Source organism: Gouania willdenowi, chromosome 19 (genome assembly GCF_900634775.1).
Source record: "Gouania willdenowi chromosome 19, fGouWil2.1, whole genome shotgun sequence".
Taxonomy (NCBI): domain Eukaryota; kingdom Metazoa; phylum Chordata; class Actinopteri; order Blenniiformes; family Gobiesocidae; genus Gouania; species Gouania willdenowi.
Genome location: NC_041062.1, coordinates 2517367 through 2539520, shown reverse-complemented (window position 1 = coordinate 2539520; position 22154 = coordinate 2517367). Strand labels below are relative to the sequence as shown.

The following is a 22154-nucleotide window of genomic DNA, read 5'->3' as shown; positions in this document are numbered from 1 at the left end:
GTGGAATGCTCAACAAAATGATTTGAAGGTTTGCACAAATATTGTGATACTGTGATATTATTTGATGTAAATGGGGAATCTAAGTTGGTTTGCATTTCCATGAAAGGAACAAATACATAAAGAGAGTTTCATTGTTGAAAACGTATTGGTCCAGTTAGATTGATTGAATGGTGATCAAGCCAATCACAGCCAGCCATTTGACCAAGCCACCGCTGCAAGAAGGTAAACAAAGAGTTAACAGCGATGAGGAAAGTGTAAGTAAAGTTACAAAAAACGAGTAACAGGCGGCAAGAAAAGAGTGTAAAGTGACTAAAATGGACAAAAAGCAGTCAAGAGTTGTAAAAAATTTACAAAAAACAGGAAACAGGAGGAATGTAATGGCAAAAGGTACATTAAGTGTGAAAAATTTGGCAAACAATAGTGAAAAAGGGCAAAAATGTGCAACAAAAAGAGGCAAAATGTCGGTAAAAAAGGAAACAATTGTTATTTATTGGGCAAAATGTAGCTTATTTGGATGAAAAGTGGCAAAAAAGGGTTCAAGAATCGACAAAAATTTTATGTGTCAAAAATGTTTACAAAAGAAGTGTTAAAATTGCTGCTCCACCCGTTACCTTGGATTATATTGCTACATAATTTAACAAACTTTGACCAATTTCTAAAAACATGTAGGATATAGAATTTGAAGGATAATCACATGAGATAAACGTTGGCACGCAGCTCGTTCAAGGTCAGCAGTTAAATGGGAGACGGCCTGATCACACACACACACACACACACACACACACACACACACACACACACACACACACACACACACACACACACACACACACACACACACACACACACACACACACACACACACAGCCCCTCAGAGCAGGCAGAGGCAGGCTTTAAAAAATTTGTCAGTGATCCCTCTGCTAATGACGCCCTCAGCTGTGAGCGCTGACCCCCTCCTGCCCTCAGCCCTTCCTGCTTCTCCTCCCCCTCCCTCAGCTGCTAATGAATGCCAGCCAAGAGCTCACACACACACACACACACAAACTATTATCATCTCATCATCGTGTGCTCCACTGATGTGTGACCCTGGTTACCTGAAAGCTGTCAGTCACGTCGATGTGATCCGACAGGTGCATTTAACAAATCAAAGGAAATCCAAACACCGAGGTTAAATAGATGTCATCTTTTTCATTTCACTTCATGTCAAATATAATGCTAAATGTTTTACCTGTTAGCTTCAGTTCCTCAGGATTAAAAGGTAACTTAAAGCTGCGACCTCTGGTAATTCATTATTACTGTAGATAAAATCACAATCAATGCCTCATAGATCAATACATCGAACATAATTTACTCCAAACTGAAAGGAAGGTCAAAATTGCCACTTGGAAGTTAGTTTTCATCTCCACTGTTTGTTGACATTTCCTTGCATTGCATTGTGGGATGTAGAGTCTCCTAAACGGATGCATTTTTTTTTTTTAATCTTGTTCCCCGTGATATCAGAATATAGTAAAAACACAACGCAATGTGTAAAAAATGTCAACAATCGGAGTGTTTATAGCCAGGATGGAAACAAACTCTTGGAGTTAAACTGTGCAACAGACTGTGTACTGAATTTAAAATAACTCTGAGTATAATTCTGTTAAAAAAAAAAGCATAAAGAGATGATTCTTCAGGGTTTTGTTGTAACACTTCTGATTGTGTCATAAAAGAGAAAAAATGTGAATTAGGAATAAAAACATAAACTCCCAGACCTTGAAAGGATCCGTTAGAATGGAAAAGGCTTCAGTCACATAGTATTGAACCATGCGGTTGTATTCAGCTCCTTCATATTCATTTTGTGTCGCTTTCTGTAATGACAATAGGAGGGAAGATGTTTTTTTTGTGAGCTTATTAAAATATCTCCTTGGATTTGAGAGTCCAGTAATGGCCCCATCATATATGGGTACTCAGTGGTTCCCCATTCACTCCCATTCAATGAGTGACCACCTTGCTAACCCTCTCCAGCGTAAAAAATCATCTACCACTTGGGATACAAAGTAGCCGTGCTGTCCTTCTCCCGTCCTCACCTCCCCTACACCCAAAGCCAAATAAAGCCTCTCAGCGACTTCTGTTTTCCTAATCTGTGAACTCTGACAGAGGCACCCACGCTTAAAAGAGAGACATCTCAACATGGGATGATCTCCCGGTGACAGCGAGAAGCTGAAAAAACGTTCCCTGGAATGTCTCTGTTGAAGCCTGTGGACCACCCTGTCCTCCTCGTCTCTCTCTCTCTCTCTCTCTCTCTCGCTCAGACTGTTCTCCTGCTTCTCAGCATTGCGCCCTCACTTCCTCACCCAAATCTTTTTGAATCTAATCTACCTTAATGTTGCCTTTTGCAATCTACTCTCCCTAATGGGGCTGTCACTGGCTGATTTAAACCAACGGGTACTAAATGGCTCTTGTACACTTTGTGGCAAAGCAATTTCTTATGTTGGAGGTGAGATGAGGGGGGGTCTGCACTAAAAGCCATGTATTTATTTCATTCCTCTGCATAATGTGACCAAATACTAATGAGCAAATTATTTAACAGTGCAGCAGCGTAGCCACCAGGGACTGTAATATATGAGCACAAGGACATTTTCTGTGTCATTAATCCACAGAGGAATGTTGATGATGAACTGGCTCTGTCCTCTACACACAACCCACTCACTGCACTATAAGTGTGGCTCCACTCAGCTACAGATGTGTCTCATGTGTTTGCATGAAGCTACAATACCTGCTAACAGGTAGAACATGTAGTTTCTGTTGATTGCCTTCAACAAGAAGTTTCATAGGACACTGTAAGACACTGATTGTGAGTGAATGTTTGGTTCTGTGTGTAAATTATGTTTTATTGGCATAAAAAAATAGATATATTTTCAAGGTAACGTGGAAAAGGGCCTTGGTGAATTTTGTTGATTGGGTCTGTGTCTTAATGTAATTTAGAGTCACTTATTAGCTCTGCCACGGAGGTAATATTTACCTCCACGAAGCGCAGAGGAGTAAGGTTATGTTTTACTCTCCGTTGATCTATCTGTCAGTCTGTTAGCAAGATAACATGAAAAGTTATGAACGGATTTGGATGACATTTTTAGGAAAACTGATAAATGGGACAATGGACAGGTGGTTACCAAAAGAAAAAAAAAATATATATATATATATATATACTGTATATCCTTTTCCCATCCACACTGTGGAACTTCTTGTTGATGATGTCATAGTTTTTCTCAGACTCAAAAGCTCAATGTTGACAGGCTCAGTGTCAGGGATGAAAGCTGTGATTTGTCTCTGAATTTGAGTATTTCTAGGTTCAGTCAGGTTCACCTCTATTCACATTAATATGGAATGAAAGGGGTCAGCGTTAGCGTATTTTTAGTGGTTTTAAACAACTGGACGACTCCTACTAAAGTTCAGTATTGATGGACTTGCTGTAGGACAATTCTCTAATTCAGGGGATGAAATGAGTGAAATTAAACAACCATGCTACTCATCTTGCTCTGTTTAACCTACACACTCATCTGACAGCAGCAGACCCTGGAAGAGTCTCCCCACAGGCTCAGCACCATATTTAGTCATCCAACGTCCAGACACAGGCCGATCAGTCCTCCTCTCTGTTTCCTCCTCTCCTCCTCTCTCTGCTCCTTCCATCTCTGTCACTTTCCCTCTCTCTCCCCAACTCATTCATCTCTGTTATTCTCACTCTCCCTTGAGTTGTTTCCACTTCATCATTGTCACACTTCTCATGGTTTGCGTCCCTTCATGTCTCTTTTTTGAGTTTGGAACTATTTCTATTTCCCCATATCCTTCTATCCACCTGTCAACTGCTAACAAAGAACCTTCCTCTGTTATATGATGTAGAAGTCTGAAGTCTGGGGCGTAAATCGGCCCCGGATGCTAATTAGTCGCTAATTCTATCAGGCGTCTCCCCATGACCTGCACCATTGGGTGTCAGGAACCAGCAGCTTTAACACAGCCGGTATTTTGAGGGTGTGCTCCAGTGAATGAGTTCAGCTTGTGTGTCTACTATAACCTCTGCACCCTCAGACACATGTCATTAATCTGAGTCCTCATTGGTCCTGGCAAGACCTCTTACTGCAGTCATTTATGAGGAGGCCCATTCTTTAAAATTCATTAGAAAAACTGTATTAGCTAATCATTATCTGGTTACAGGGAATGTTTTCATACTGAGATCTTAAAGGTTTTCAAGATTGAAAGGGGCTTTTTTTGTGTGCATGATATTTTTATTCCAATTAAACTTTGAAAACATGCTATGATCTATAATTTCAAGTATTTTTATGTATATTGGAAACACTCCTGCTTTAAATTCCCTCACATCATTTTCCTTTAACACCTAATCTGTGCTTGTGGATAAGCCAAATGGCTGGACTTAAGCTCTCAAGCGCTCAAAGAGGTCCCATTTACTAGGCCACTTGGCCCTTTTTTGGGGGTTGCCAGCTTTGCACCTCTCATGCAAGAAATGAACAAAACTTTTGTCTTTTCGACTGGGCCTAAATCCGTCTGTCCGCCTTCCTCAGTCGGCTGAAGTGGATACAGAGGCAACCTTTTGTTCTACTTAGAAGAAGAAGGATCCTGTAGTATGAAGGGGTGCTGGAGGGGAGGAGAAGGAGGTGGGTGTGATTCATTGCTATTTAATAAATACCTTGCATGGAGGTTTGGGACCTCTGACTGCTTTGCAGTCTGTTTTCTAGATTCGACACCCAGGCCAGCCAAAAAAATAGGGGGGATTAATGAAATAAAAGCCCCAGAACATTATACGTCTCTTTCTTTGCGTCCATGGCTTTTTCCTCAGTGTTCTCCCCTTTCTTTTTCTTTTTGTGACAAAGAGGCCTCCCGTCTTGTGCCAAGCTTATGAATGATTCCATCCAGGTACCCATCGTGACCCAGAGACTTAGAAAAGCTTGAATGAAGCCTCATAGTCTTGGTTCTTCTAATGAGGAACGTAATCCTCAAACAGCTATCACTTTTGGTGAGGTTTCTGGTCCACTGACTGGAAATAATACTTTTTTCCCTTCGAGGTCAGGCCTGTGTGACAATGGCGTTGCAATGGTTGATTTCCTATCAAATTCTTTAATCACCAAACCTCCAACCATGTCCTTGTGTATGATGTAAATTCCTGTTTTGGACCAAATCTTCCAGCCGTGGTCTGGGCAGGGTCACACGCGGTCCACTGATTCTTAGCACCAACAGGGATTATAGGGTGATTTCTGCCACGCTCCTTGAGCAAGACCACAAGGCTTGTCCAGTTTTGACATGAAAAAAAAAGAGGGAGCTTTGAAATGACCAGTGCAATTATTTTAACCATTAATGTCTTTCTTTATAAGGTTACATCCTCTCTCAAAGGCTTGTGAGACGACTGAGCTCAAAACTTGGAAATTGTTGAAAATCTTCACATATTTATACCACCTATAATAGTAAAATATACACTATTATTATGTGTGGAGCTGCTGGAGCATGTTTTTTTTTAATATAGCTTTCCTCCCTTTAAAATGTCCTTCCATTTGAAATGTTGTGTTAAAGAAATGCATCGCTCTGCAATTTACCGCCATGCTGCTAGGGGGTGTGTGGCTGTGTGTTTGTGATTTTCAGAGGGGCATACAAAAGTCCTTATTTATCATTTCATAGCCCTTGTAGTGTTTCGAGGAGGAGTTATGAAGATGGTTGTACTTTCTGTCCACCTCGATTATTGTCTCTTTGACTTGATCCACTGTAGAAACAACACCCACATTGCTCCACGAAGCAGAAATGAGGTTTTGAGTGGACCAATCAGCCCTTGCGGTTGTCACGACGTGTTGTTAGCTTGAATTTTCTTGGAGGCGTGTATCAGGCTAAAGCGTAGGGGTTTGCATCGACGAAAAGGGCTACACGTTGACATGACGCCGAAGCATAAATCACACTTTATTTGCAGCAACTCAAAATTAAGCATCCACAATGACAGATTATTTTCTTGTACATCCAGTATATACAAACAAATAAGGTACTTTAACCATTTGTAACTGGATAATGTTTTGTGTATTTGAAGTCTTAAAATGTCTTTTTTTCTGCCTAAAGCTTTTCACGACTTTGACTACTTTGTTTATTTTTCTGTCTTACAGGAAAGGCTCTGGTCAGCTGGAAGAGACGGTTGGTTGAGCCCAGACACTCTTACTCTATTTATCTATAACAATAAACTTATAGGGGAAGCTCTCTCACACAGAACTATCGCCTTACAAGATACAAACTCTTTACTGCCACAAGTTCTCTTTGCCTTAGCATTCACATACAGTATAACACTGGCATTTTGAGCAGAATGAGGGAACCGTGGAGGTACCTGCTGGTCCTCTGCCTCCTGGCCTTCTCAGCTCCCCCCCACAGTGCCACCAATCCTTTTGCAGTTCAGCAGACTCCTCTAGACCCTTGCTATGACGACACAGGTTCATCGCGGCGCTGCATCCCAGAGTTTATCAATGCTGCCTTTGGCAAAGAGGTAGCAGTATCCAGTGTGTGCGGCCGTCCGCCGTCTCGTTCCTGCAGTGTTGTGGAACGGTCGGATGAACGGCCATCTGTTCGCACATGCCAAATTTGCGACGCCGCCGACCCTCGAAGATCTCACCCTGCTTCCTACCTCACTGACCTCAGTTCAGCCCACAACCTCACATGCTGGCAGTCAGAAAATTTTAACACCTCCCCACACAATGTGACTCTTACTCTTTCTCTGGGCAAAAAGTTTGAGATCACCTACGTTAGCCTGCAGTTCTGCTCACCTCGACCTGAGTCTCTGTCCATTTACAAGAGCATGGACTACGGCAAAACCTGGATGCCCTACCAGTTCTATTCTTCACATTGCCGCCGCATGTATAACAGGCCCAACAAAGCAACCATCACTAAGCAGAATGAGCAGGAGGCTCTTTGCACAGATGGCCACACTGACCTCTACCCGCTCTCAGGAGGTCTCATTGCTTTCAGCACTCTGGATGGACGGCCCTCTGGGAAAGACTTTGACAACAGCCCAGTACTTCAAGACTGGGTCACTGTCACTGATATCCGTGTGGTTTTCAGCCGGCCTCAGCTACCCCGGGAAATGGGGCTGGTGGCTGGAAGCAACAGTGGAGGGAGGGATGACGACCCCATGGCAGTGACAGCGACTCTGCCAGCATATTTCTACGCTGTTGGAGACTTCCAGGTGGGCGGGAGGTGTAAATGTAATGGGCACGCATCACGCTGCTTGAAAGACAAGGAGGGAAAATTGGTGTGCGACTGCAAACACAACACGGAGGGACCTGAGTGTGATCGATGCAAGCCCTTTCACTACGACCGTCCATGGCAGAGGGCCAATGCTCGGGAGGCGAATGAGTGCCTGGGTAAGGCTTTCCTATATTTCTTATTCCTAATGTGCTGCTTTCATGTTTATGTCCTGTGGAAATACTATCATCAAACAAACCTAGAGATGATATTGCAGTTAACTAATTGTATTTAACTAACTAGTGTAGTGCACAAATTACTTTGATGCTGAGACCCACATTACATAAATAATTTTTGTCCTGTATTGTTAAATACTAGAATATCAAATTTAACTAAACCGCATTCCCTGAAGAAAATGCAAGTGAGGATGCTTAACGGTATCGCAGTCCAAACAAATCCGACGTTGCACACCCTTGAACCAAGCAGTAGCCATGTTGAAACTCTCAGCTCTGCCTGATCCTGATGCGCTGAGATATTTGAGCCACACTCACACCCACACACACAGACAGAGATTCCTTGCTTTAAAAGATAGATGAATCATCAGTAAACCGATGAATCTCACACAACCACACCTCCAGTTGATTTTAATTGCTTAGTTTGGAAGAAAAGCAAATTATCTTTTGCAGACATGCCTGATGACATTCAGGTGTTTTTATGAAGGGAAACAACTTCCAAGACCATGATTAGTTACCCTTGGTTTTACCTTACATCACTGTGTTTAGACTGTCAAAGGAAAACTGAGTTAACACTGAAAAAAACTACGCACAAGCAAAGGGCCAAAGGCCATTCACAAAGGCCTCAGCCTGGTTTTGAACCCTGATTTTCAAGCTGTGAATATTGCTGATTGCTCTTTTTTGGATAAAAAAAAACAGCACGACCTGTCACCAGTCAGGATATAAGGGGAAGAACAATGTGAGTCAGGCCAAGAAGCTACAAGCTTATGAGGAAAGAGAGAAGCAGAGGGCATTTAATTACAAAGACCTGTGTTTGACTGTCACAAGGGTCATTAACGTTGTTGCCGGAATGTACCAATGGACTCGTGTTTATACAGGTGAAGAGTTGTGGTAGCACCCAGTGATTAAGCTGGCAACACAAGCCCATGTTCCCATCATTTCTCATCAGCGTTGTGCATTTCCCATTCTTTAGCAGAAAAGCACTCTGCCCCAAACAAAATTGCGTTCTCTGGACTTGTCGCTGAACACATAATTGCAAAAGCAAGTCTAAACTGCGGATGACAACAGCTTGACTCATTGGCTCATGGTGGTAGCTAAAGCCTCCAAGAATGGTATTTGGCAATGCGGGCCTTCACCTCAAGGCACGCTCACCTAAAGTCATCCAGAAGTGATCCGAAAGTGTGCCAAGGAAAATACAGTCATGTTTGCAGGAATAGATGTTGACTTTAATTCGTTATTTTTGCATAGGATCAACATCAGCTGTGGTGAGTACTTGTATTAGTGTGCAATATGTTGTTATTATGATGGACATTCATTCATAAAGAAAAAAACACAAGTTGAATTTGATTACGGTCAGTTTGGTTTGTCAGAGATATTATCAGCAGGAAAAATGTAACTATATTATTAACTCTTGTGCTCGTTTTATTCCTCTGCCATAATACATTCAACGCCCACAAAAATATTTGAGCTCTTTTAAATGTTGTAATTAACCTGTGAGCTGTTCTGTCAACATATGTAGCATTTAACAGAACCAAATCTGATGAAAAATCCAAAGAGAGCCAGGCCTTTAAGGAAAAAATATTTAACCAATAAAAAAGTTCTTTCTTTGTCTACTCTGACCTCGGAAACCACTCAAAGTTACAGGCAAACTTGTGCACAAGGGCTTTTCTGTGCCAATGTTCTTTCAAAAGTCTATTAGCTCTTGTCTGAGAATTAGTGACTTCTTTCAAAAGATCTCTTCTCAATGGGGTTGATTTGTCACTCTTAACCAAAGTTTCTGGACTAAACGTCTTGGCTGCACCGTCTAACTCTGATGGTTTAATCCCAGTGTTGATTCAGGGCAGTTAAAGCCATTTTCCAGTCGCACGCAATACCTGATCACGTATTTAAACAAGCCAAGAAGTCAGTCGCAGCTGTCTTTAATTCTGTGATCAAAAAGTCTCTTTACAGCTTTTTCTTGTACCACCGCTTCCAAAATGTTTTTAAAGTAGCATGAGAGACTTAGGGAAATCTCAGCAGTGTGTAATGAAGCCTGCTTTAAAATCCTGTGCTTTCCTTTATGATTTCTCAAATCCCCCTTTAAAAAAAAATAAAAATGGTGCATTAATAGGAGCTGTAGCTTAAGCATTGGGACATGCCAGAGACTAGTAGGCATTTAGAATGAAAGAGTGCATGAGAGCAGCTTGCGGAACCAAGGGAGTCCCTCGAGTGTCACAAGAGCCCTCAGAAGGTCAAAGGTGAGCGATGTTTGGGCGTGAAGGAGACCTCACAACCTTGTTGCCATTTCTTCCACATGCTGTCTGAGCTGCAGGTTTGTTTAAAACTATCTAATCATGAAATTAAGTAAAGCACTTGTTGCAACATATAGACTTTTAAAAAATATCACATTTCACTGCTCATGAGCATTAAACCACATCCGCATAAGAATTTTTCTAAATCTGAAGAGATTTTTATTTGTCAGATCGCACACATGAAGATAAAAAATCCGGTATAGAACAGTTTTGACCGTATGTGCGAGACCTAGACTAATATCAACACAGCACAACACACACATAACGATTACCACAGATTTTCCTCCAAGCCAGAAATCTCTCATGATCAAATGAGAGCCAACAATATGAGCTAGTCCTGCATTCCAAGCAACTTTGAAATCGGGATTTTCCAACATCCTATTTTAAAAAGTGACTTGGAACGCCAACTGAAGTCGAATATCCTACTCAGTCAAGTCAGGGAAAATATCTTACACTATAGCGATCACTCATGTTTGAGATATTTCAACGTGCTGCCACTGAACTCGATTGATCTCGGAAATCGGGATTTTCAACTCGGAAATGGTGAGTTCCGCGTTGCCTTGAGGACAGAATTACATGTTTCTCAGTCAGCTCTCTCCACACATGGGAGGAGTTTTGATCGTAAAGATTGAACTTGAATTGTGTTTGATATGTACGATTGTCGGCCCAACCAGTCTCTTAGGCCAATTACTTGGCTAAATTAACTCTTAACACACCTCAGATCCCAGAAAAATCTTACAGGATAATCTTGTAAAACATTAGATTATCTAGGGTTTGTCATTCTTGGTCAGGAAGGGGAAAATCGGCGTAAAAGAAATCCCAATTGTCTTTATGTGGGTGTTTCCACAACCTGACTACCTGGAAATGAAGCTCCAGTAAGTAACTACTTCACAAATATTTACAGTAAAGATGAGTAATGTAAAACATTTTCTTTTTTTTTTAAAGTCTTGTGTTCCAATCCCACCGTTTCAACTGGAGCAGGTATTGGTTGGTTCAGACCCCAACAACATGGCGTATAAAAAGATTCACTCTAGTCATTTTCTCTTTTGATGGATACGACCACAGCAGCTCACCTAAAAACTGGTGCAGTTTTGAAGTGGAAAATGCCTGATGAGACATTTTTGTAACAAAACAGTGAGATCTTGCACATGTGTTGGCCATAAGAGTTCCAAAAAATATAGAATCTTGTGATCCGTCACAGAAAACTAAGCACTTTAGGCACCATCAATATCCCTGAGTTTTTTTTGAGTATGTAAAGTCGATGTTACCGTATGTTTAAGTAATTTCCCCAGGGAATCAGAACATTTCAACAAGCTCGACTGATTGTTCTTTTATTGTGCCTTATACTGATGATATCCACATATACACTCGTGCCCGTCTGTTTCCTGGTTTTATCTGAATTTTGCCTCGACCCATGTTTACAAATCCCTGCTGAAGTAATCAGCGAGCGTCACCTCCTCATAAAGGAGCGCGTTTGCATTCAAAAAGACATGATGGAAAAATCTATGATTTATCTGGCCAGAGGTTGCGACATAAGGCAGAAGGAGGAAACCGATGCATGAAAGCTGTTTGGTTACTGCTTGTGATGGAGTATTGGATTTTCTGCTTGCATGACTGATGTCATAGTGTAAATACTGTCCGTTTACTTACAATTGCAGTACACTGTATCAAGCTATAACAGAGTGTGCCAGAGTCAACGTATAAGATAAAGAGTCTTCTCGTGGAGTTGGTGACAGTGTGACATCTTGAGTAGATGATAATTGATGGTGGTGTTGTAGTCCTACGCTCTTGGCTAAGTCCGCTGCCGTTTTGGCCTTGTTCAGCTGCGGCACCAAGCTGTTCTATTCTCCAACCCTTCCTCTTCATCATTTGTACTCAACCTGCAGGAAGTCCAAAGTGCTGCTCCAGGGACACTGCGAGCCCAATGCCAGACACCATCCATCCCCAATGCACTAGCCAAGCCAGACCTGCTCTCAGTGTCGCCCCAGGCAAAAGGCGAGACATTCATAACATCAAAAACGCTTCGATGTGAAGTGACTGCTATTTCAGCTGATTTGCCAGAGGTGAATTTGAGCTGTGGTGGTTCGGGCAGCAGCGCATTAATTTGCTTCATGGTTGGGTGTGTTGTTGCATATTTTTGAGTCGGAAATTTGACATATCAAGTTCTCGGGGGAAAGACTGATATGGTAATATTTTTCTTTTGAAATGAAATCAATCAAGTGAATAACTAGGCATCGTGGACTCAAATATGCCAGATGATGTCATCATGTGCAGGAAATCCCACAAATTACCACAAAATACATGGCCCGTTATATAGCAAGCTGCATTCATCGCCAATCCAATAAGCTCATTTTACTGTTGAACACAATGAATTCCAACTCAATATTAATGGCTTGGCGTAATACTGGGAATGTCCCCTTAGAATCAGTCGTATCGAATGGGAGTTAAGGTATTTTTTCTTTCCTCTTAGATCTATAATCAACAAATTCCTTTAATTGGCAGAGATGTCTTTTTTTTCATTCAGGCAGTAGTTATAAAAGCAGGGAAATATAAGGATCAGTATTGGAACTAATGAATACTCAACAATGATGGTTTGAGAACAGTGGCCAAAACTTGGGATTGGGACATCCCTTATTCTTACAGAGTTATCTGATATTTGAATAAGACATAAAACAACAACAAACATACACAAAAACTTTTTATTCTTTCCTGTAATTTAACTCAGACTGGTCATTGTTTTAAATACGGATATGAATGTGGATAATGTGGCCCTCGGACCAGACAATCACAGTTATGTTGCTTACGCTGTGATAAAAGTTCTCTGTTGTATGTGTTTATTGCAGCATTACAGTTGATTGAGTGTTTATTGGGATCCAACAGCAGTATGTCAGAGGAAGAGGCTGTAAGCCAGGAACACAGGCTCAGAATCAAGTAAAGTTATATCTTCACAAAGCTTGAAGCAGTACCTCTCCTCCCCATTCTTTCGCTCTTCATTTTAATCACTGTCAGGAGGCAGATGGTGATTCGATGCTGATTAGAATTTCAAAATAGGCCTCCATCCTTTCACAGAATTTCTCCCTTTCCACATCACAGCGAGGGCAAGCAGAGGTCAGTCTCTTTTCTTTAGCTATAGCACAGATTGGTCAAGACACGTCTTAGACTTGGTGATTGAAGAATGGCGTCTTTCTTAAACCGGCCAATATTGAAGACGATGAAACTGAGGAAGAACACCAGGATGCATATCATTCTCAACCAAGACAAAAAGCAGAGGAAGTCATTTTGGACATTGCAAAACAATGTTGTTTGGTGAAACGATGCTAACCTCACCAGTCATTTCCATCAACAGCCTGGAGAGTTGTGAAATACAAGGCATCAAAAAATGAGTCTGTTTAAATCTTGTAATGAGTCCCTTCAGGGCACAATGGGATGAAGCTCAGTGAGATGCTAATCATTGATTCTAAACGAGACAGATTTCCCCTGATATCAGTGCATGCATGTGTCATGTTCTTGGCTTCAATAAATGACTTAAAGACCTCCCCGCCGCCGCGGCGTGTCCCTCAAGGCTGTCAGGGAACCGACACTTCAATTATATGCAGAGTGAATCTAAAAAGAGCAGCGGATGATGTGTGTGTGTGTGTTCTGTGTGCGTATGCAGAAGAAGATGACTGAGCAAAGAAGAGAAACCACTTGAGCTTTGGAGTAATTACACAGCCACAGAATGTTATTCCGAAACAATGCTTTGTTAGGCCAGTGACTATAAGGTGTAGGAAATTTGTGCATGACAAAGATTTAAAGCAGGACGTAGGATATTTGTTGGTTTGTACTAAAATCCTTCCCTGCTTCTATTTCCTGTTAGTTTTACAACTCCTGTTTTTTGGCCAAGCTGCAAAGGATCTCGTTTTACAAACATTCTCCTAAACACACATTTAAGTGTTGAATGACTTTGTTCCCAGGAAAGTTTAAATGGCTGAATTTTTTTTTTTAGAACACTGTTTATATACATGTCTGTTTATGCATATATGCACCTCTGCGTTCCTGCGTGTGTGACTTCACAATAGAGTAATACGAGTGTGACGCTACCTTTCATTCCAGTGCCAAAGCAAACTGGTGATGTTGCAGCATGTGCCCACCCAGCTCTCCCAGGCCCACGTAGTCTCTCTCTCTCTCTCACAGATGGTAGTAATCACCTCCCGGGGTGCCTGTCACCCCCGGCACTTTCTTCCCCTCTGTTCTTGTGTAACTGACTCTTGTCAAGGATTAACTCTTTGCCGGGACTTTTTCTTCTCAGCTTCTATTTCACTTTTTTCCCTCCTTTTTGTTGATTTTTTTACCCAACGTTTCGTGTTTTGTCAGTGTTGTGACATTTTAAATGCGGGCTTTGTTGTTTTTATGCCTGAAACCGACTTTTGGCTTTTAGTTGATGGTCGGTTTAAAACTACAAACCAAAAGTGTATCCGTAAGTGCATTGGAGAGACTTTGCAATCAGGAGTGTTTGGCATCTGGATGATTCAACACAATCTCACTGGGGAACGTGTCACGAAAATAATAGTTTCACTTTTTGTCCGTGCCAATGCCACTTCCACATTTTTTCTGTGCTCCGTCTTCATTCACCACTTTATTCAGTCACACAATACATGATGCGCAGCACAAACAAAACCATGTCATGTTTTTTTCTATGGATCAAATCAAAAAGGTATCAGGACGGGACACTAATTTATAGTTTCATTGCTTCCTAATGTGACAAGTCTACACAGTGGTGGTCCATCTGTTAATCTGTTAATGCCAACAATTTAAAAAAAAGCAAAGCTATCTAATTACCACTGTAATTGAGTTTATTAACGATTATCTGTTTTTAGAGCTGTTTTTGCTAGACTGAACAGTATGTGAAGCCATGGGGCAGGATGGAGATAACAATGTTTAGATATGAGGAAGTGAACTGGACCAGTGAGACAGAACGGAGCTTAGACCTAAACTCTTTACTGACACCGGGGCCCCCAAACTGGCAACCCACCAGCTTAATCTTATTTAAATCTTTGTTGACGTGTACCGTGCGAAAAGTGAAAGAAGAAATAAAGAAAAGCATCACAGAGATATAGCAAGGCCACCTATGCATATTTGAAAATAAAAGGTTGGATGAGAGAGGGAGAGAGAGGGGGAGGAGAAGGAGGTTTAGAGGAGTGGGAGAGGAATTAAGGGAAGTTCAAAAGGGCTCTCGAGAGCCTGCACTTAAGCCCATAGTGTGAAGCTAACCACAGAAATCAGCATGAGGAGGGGAGGTTAAGACGTGGTGTCAAAGCTTAAAGTAAAAGATATTGTAAGTGGAGGTGGAAACAGGAGTGGACGGAGAGTGATCTGTAAAATGTTTTTTCAATCTTTCCTTCGGTTTGCCGACTACATATTTGCAGTATCCACAGAGTCATCAGGGCTTAACTCTGAGGTCAGCTTCATGAAGGTAGTTTAAAAAGTACCGTGTGTGTGTGTGTGTGTGCATAAAGGAACTAGTGTCTACCCATGTGTGTTTCTCGACACACTACAGCTCCTTGGCTATAATGAGGAGCTAATTAACCGGGTGTCCCCCCACGGTGCACTGAGCAGGTGGCTGATGTATCCAGGTGGAACCCAGCCTAAACACTCACACACATGCACACACACACACTGGCCGACACACACACGGACACATGGCAGGGGCCCATAAAGCTTAGCCTTTTTGGCCCTGGCACCCAAAAAGGAAGTAGCGGCAGCAGGTCTGGACCTCAGCCTGGTCCGAGGAGGGAAAGGTGCTGGTGTCAGCCCTCAAATTTACAATTTCAGCAGTGGCTGACATTTGTTTTCTTGTTCAGCCATGTGAAAACCCTTTGGCTGTGCTCACCAGGTTAGCTTTGCTGTATCATAAAGGAATCCAGTAGTTTGTCCCTGATATTAAATGGACAGTAGCAGAAAATGGGTCTTTGGCAGCAGCACATTAGCACTTGAAACAACTTATGTGAAAAAGATGACGTAGAAAAGTATCTCTCAACAACAAGGTCCTCTTAATCGTCATTAACCAAGTGAAAAGTGATTTTATCCATCTCCATTTGATTCGGTGCTTTCACAGGGATTTTCTTCAATTGGCTGTGAATGCTTAAAGTTTACACATCTGTATTTGGTTTTGTTTGCTTTCACACAGCATCTTTGAAGGTAGACCACCTGGATAATGTAACATAGTATAACAGTGTTTTGTTATCTGAAATAAGCCCTTGTTAGGAAGACACAATTACAGCTGTACAGAAAAAGAAGATGCACTGTGTACCGTGTCACTTTCTCTGGTTCAAATCTCTCAGTTAAAGCTGCTACTTCTCATATTTTTTATTAGATAAAATCAGCGTTTAACTGTTCAAGCAATGAGGACCCAAACAACATTACTACATTACACAGTATTCCTGTTCATTACTACCTCTGTGTGGTATATCATTTGATGAACTTGTTGATACTGTATCATATATTCCATCTTGGTGGAATTTGGAAGCAATTCTGTCCCAAATAATCATCTGTCCCTTAGTTCACCCATGTTGCATCTACTTTTTGGTGGTTGATTTCCATGACAACACGAGAAACCATCTTTACGCATTCTTGAATTGGACGCTGACCCATGAAATAAGCGCACTCAATGCAGGCGGTCTTGCTGGCTTTCCAAAATGAGGGGTTTTCCTTTTCAATAGATAAGAAATAGAGTCTTTTTTCATTGCTCTGGTGAAGCTTTGATGTGTTAATGAATTTAAAAATGGCTTTCAACAGTGTTCGGTTATCCCTGCTGAGCCTAATTTGGGTGATAGGGGGGTTTGCAGCAGTGGTGGGGTGTCAGCATGTGTGCGCACACACAAGCACTTCAAAACAAACCCATAACATTCCAGGATTCTTGGGCAGCTGTAGCTCTGAGCTTTTAGTTAACGGCCCCGCAGAAGAACACACAGGTACCACATGAACACCTCCATGCGTTCTGTTCACTTATGGCTTCTATTCTCTCAGTTTGCATGGACATCACTACTCCACAGGCATTTTCCTTCATGTTTTCCATTGACTATATGCTGCTTCTGCCTGGCATCAGTTCTGTTAAGGCTGCCTGTCACTAAATGCCAGGTTGTTGTTAAAAGCACTCCCAGATACACATGCTAAATCATTTAGGGGGTCAATTCTGGAGCTTTCTCAGCATTCTCCACACTTGAACATACTCTGGACTTTGTTGGCTGATCCTGTTGCACGGCGGTAAATCGAGAGGTTGCCGTAAGAGGCCTGTGGGCACTTCAGCTGGGGGGAGAAAATGTGATCCATAGCTTTCATGTCTTACTACAAGGTGTTAATGGACACAAGTGCTCACAGCTGTGTGTGCGTTTGAGATGTTTGATCACAATCACGGACGCAGAGCATATACCACCCACATCCCCCTCGCCCCTGGTAGGCTTTCCACTTGCTGGATCTGCGTAACTTATGGTGGAAGTTGGAGAAAATATTTGGTTTGCTTTCATAGCATACACAAACCCGTATACACTAAAAGGAGAAACCTCTTCCTTCCTAAATATATCATGTTGCGTACAGTGTTACACAGGAAAAGCAGGACAAAATACATTCTCTAGCACCAAAACCACAGAAACGTTAAGGATTTGAATTTCAACTTCAACCATACTCGAATGTTCCACACGCCTTCTTAGCGCTGTCTACTTTCTACAGTTGAGGGTCATGGGTTCAATACCCCGCACCACACAAACAATATCCAGTGTTGTCTCTGTACAAACACTGAGGCCAGATATGAATTTATTCAATAAACATTCATTAAGTGTAGAATTCCATCTAAATTGAGCTACATAATAGGCACATGGAATTGGGAAACAGTCTGGGAATGTGCTCCCCCTCTTCTTTTCCCAAGGTCTGAAATGAAGGAAAAAAAGGGGGCCTCTTTCCCAACCATGTGCCAGGCTTTCCCCAAAGTGTGAATGAAGATGCACATGCCCTTTTCTTATAGTTGTAACACTACTTACCTCCATGCAGGATTTGGAACAACACGTCGGTGCATGGTGTATAGTTATTCTGAAATTTGCTCGAATACAGATGTGAGTCTTAGAGCGCAAACCTCTGCCAAGTGCTAAATATCCTCTTAGTCAGATATTGGCGGTTATTTGGATCAGTGATCCTGATCATGGAACCACCATCATTCACAGTTTAAAGGCTTAGAAGATATGTATATCTTTATTAATAACAATAGAGTAGGTCTGAATGTAAGGGCACCCCCATTTTTTGAGAAATCACGATGAAATGCGAAATCTGGATCCGATCTGCATGAAATTTGGTGGGTAACCAACTTCAGTCAATTATGAACTGAGATATGCATTTTTGAAAGACTTTTTGATCATTCAAACTGATACAGAATCAGTAATTTGATGCGGATCCGCTTCCATGTAATGGAATCTTCCATTGAGTAAGCTCTACGTATCGTTGGTTCAATTTTTGTCAAAATCCTTCATGAACTTTTGACGTATTCCTGCTAACAGTAAAAACAAATAAAACATGACTTCTTTGGTGGAGGTAATGGACCAGAACAGTCAAGAGGAGCCATTGCTGCTTTCCTGATATTTTTATGTTGGGTGGATAAGTTCTATTGATGAGACTACTTGAGGTTTCTTTGAAGTTTACACTTTATCCAAATAGATATTCCAGGTTAGAATCCTTACATGTGTAAAAACAACTGCATGGATCGTATTAGATGTAGGCCTCGGCCTCCTAAACACAATTTGTACTTTAAATATATAAATCCTTACAGTTTGTTTCAGATATATTTCTATAACTTAACAGATGCTACACTCCTCAGAAAGCCACACATGGACGCCCTCATCAAGTCTTCTCAGACTCTTTTATGTCTGTCTTCATTTATTTCTCATTGTTGAGTCTTACACAGCTCAAAGCGTTCCCTGGAAGTCAATTCAGCGTTCTCATTGCCTGCTCCCATCAGCCTGAACCTAATAATTTCCCCCTCTCTCCTGATCCTCTAATAATCCTCCTTTGTCCTGTTTGTGGACATTTTTGGTTGTTTGCTTCATTCTCATTTTATCCATTGATATATTTGAACTGAGTCTAAGCTCTGCAGAGATTGACTTTGAAGCCACGGCCAATTCTTTAGGTTTGAAGTCTGACTGTGATTTAACCAACAGAGGGTCTTGATCAAACTCTCTCCGACAAATAGGAAGGGCAGGTTGCTCATGTTATGGTCTTAAATCCAAGCAATCCATAGGAATAGCGAACAGTTTATCAATAATGTCATAAGCAGCGGTTATGATTGGATGTAGATAAATCAAAAAAAATATTTCCCATATATACTGTATGTATGACTGGGCTACTTTAGAGGACTTTATCTGACTTGGTCGTACTTATGATAGATCTTCGGGATATTAATATCTCTCCTTCCAGTGATTAATAACTAAATGGCCAAGAGAAGCTGAGTTCATTAATAATGAAATGGAGAGAATGAGATCTAAAATAACCCTTGATTGATGAGTTCAGCAATAGCAGCCAAGTACATAGTCCCAGTGTAGATTATATACTATTGTTATTATTATACTATTGAATAAGTGGATTCTGCTGTGGCCACATCCTTTGAATACATCGTCCTTATTGTAAACTTTGACATTAGTTCCACTCATGACTACTTTCATTCTCCTTCTGCAGCTTGTAACTGCAACCTCCACGCCCGCCGCTGTCGATTCAACATGGAGCTGTACAAGCTTTCTGGGAGGAAGAGTGGAGGCGTCTGCATGAACTGCCGTCACAATACCGCCGGACGCCACTGCCACTACTGCAAGGAGGGCTTTTACAGAGACATGGGACGCCAAATCACTCACAGGCGAGCTTGTAAAGGTAAGAGCCCATAATGCAATGAATCAATGTTTTTAGCAGTGTTTTAACTGAGTTCAAATAATTGACTTTGCAATTGTAATTTACATGGAAATTCTATTTTAAAATACTGTCATTTTCAATGTCATTAAAAACAAAACTGTGGAGCCATGTTCTAGGGCTTACACATAAGTAACAATTACTAAAATATGTCTCATATCAAGTTTACCTGTCCGTTCCCTAAGGATCATTTAAAAAAAAAATTAAATCTCGGGGTGAACTGACAAAGAAACACTCAGACGCCCACACCAAAAATATTAAAACCTATATTTTCATGAATAAGGAATCTTAATAGTAGATAATATTTTTTAGTGTATTTTACAAAAAGCTAACACAAGTTGAAGGTTAAGTTTTATTGTAATTGAACTTTAGTAATTGAGAATGTAATCATAATTGACTTTCAGGGGGAAAATAATAATTGTAATTTTAATTGTAATTGGAAAAAATGCTGGCCAAAGTAATCATTATTGAGTTGTAATTGAACATGGATAATTTAAGACAAAATTGTAATTGAAAAACATAATTGACCCCAACCCTGCACAGGACAATATACTGCGTGGTTACAGCTGACGAAGTGTGTTTGAATCTTGTGTGGGCAGGAATGGGTTATCACAAAAAAAACCATGTTGCACCCTAATTTTCTTCCGAGCATGAAAAATGTAATCCACAAAGGTATTATGGGAGAGAAATACCACTACTTTTGAGTTTATAAAGTCCATTTTATTCAAATACTTTACATTCAAACCCACGCTTGTTCAAAGTACTGACATACAGTACGGTTCATCTGACATTGATGCAATTGATTAATGATGCACATGTATTTATATAAAATGTCTTTTAGAGTCATTGAGACAACTCATCTGGCTAAATGCAGGCTTAAGTGTTTACAGAATATCAAACAGCCTGACGGAGACGTTCTAACTCTTCTAATATTCATGTAGACGTGTCACTTTGGAGAAAGTGTGAAAGAGGTGATGTTGTGATTAGAAACACATGCGGTCATAGTAACATTCAATAAAGACATACCAGCACGTCTGATTCCCTATAGAAGAATGAAATGTTGTGTTTGACGCTTTTTGGCCAACAGTGCCCCGATTCGCCAAAATATAATACCATTTGAGCTTCCTTCTGGAAACTTATTTTATTATTTCACATTTTCACTGAACATTTTTGACTCTGATAGTAACCTGGAAAGAGAACAAAAATAACTCTTAATACCCTGTGGTAGAAAATATTCAAATGAACATCAGAGGTGTCATTATTCTGACAAATGTTAGGAGCTGTTTCCAGAGCATTAGAAAATAGCAGTCATGAGACACGCCAACACTCACAGACGCTATGATCTCTGAGTTGAAACATCGTAGCGAGAATATCCCTTTGGCTTCTGCTGTGCTTTCCTTCTTCTGTCGACCTGCTGTAATCCAACACCAGTAGGCCAGAATGGGTTTGATATCGGGCCACCGCTGCCCATGTTAGTTCTACTGAGTTGTTGAGCCATTCATCATGTCATGGCAAAAACTCCACAGTGACTTAGTCGCATACTTGAAAACTGAAGTCATCTGACCTGTTGCTGCACCGAAACAATAACAGAAAAAGATCTGCAATCCTGACGGGATCAGCTTAAAGATGTGTTTTTTCTGTGCAAAGTTTCCCCATCTTCCCAAAGACTTTCAAGACCTCTGACACTTCTCCCTCAGAGCCAAGTGATCAGGTGATAATCAGATCATCAGGATCCAGATGTGGCACGTTAGCAAGCCTGGGGCTGTGTCCGAATACTCCCTCCTATCTCCTTTCCTATCCACTGTTCCTTAACCCCCGGAAGTGTTTAAGTGGCTGCCATGATGAAGAGCGTCAGAATTGTCTTTAAGCCGAGGACAAGAGGCTCAGTGCTTCCTTTATAACCTCCTTTAGCCTAGGAAACACTGATGCATCCTTTACCAAAAGAGACCACATAATGCTGACCCACAATTACTTGTGTTGATAACCCGAGCGCTTACGGAAACTCACGATGACCAACAAGTAACGGAGATCATGTAAGTTACCAATGTAATAATATGCCTTGAACAACATTAAATATTCTAAAACCCATATTTGATTATATGTAAGACATATTATCAGATTATAACTGACATAAAAAGAGATCAGATACATTTTTATCCACATTATGTTTTATTCAACATAATTCATAGTAGTGAGTGAAAGGTGTGTGCAACCATTCTCAATGTGACGTTCTTTTAGTTTACCTTTTGTTCCTCTTTCCCTTTGATTTACATTCAAATCTTGTGATTTTTTAGATTATATCAGAAATTTGTAGTTTTTTCACCACGACAGATGTCACTAATCGTCACGGCCGTCCGATTATTACACCACTTAGTGGAAGTGCGTCTGATTGTCAAAACAAATGTGATGGCCTTTTCCTAACTCCTCTCCTAACACCTGTGTGATGTCATCCACGGGGTTAAGGAAAAGTGGATTTGAAAGGAGATAGGAGGGACGATGTGGACGCAGCCTGGGA

The 22154-nt window shown here is 41.1% G+C and overlaps 1 protein-coding gene across 1 annotated transcript in view; it reads left to right on the top strand.

Annotated features, from left to right (window-relative positions):
• ntn2 (netrin 2) overlaps window positions 1-22154 on the top strand; it is a 46963-nt gene that overhangs the window by 5153 nt on the left and 19656 nt on the right. The window contains exons 2-3 of the mRNA XM_028476996.1: window positions 6132-7376; window positions 19415-19603. Of these exons, the coding sequence (XP_028332797.1) occupies window positions 6326-7376; window positions 19415-19603 (1240 nt within the window). The 5' untranslated portion in view covers window positions 6132-6325. The remainder of the gene's footprint in view (window positions 1-6131; window positions 7377-19414; window positions 19604-22154) is intronic.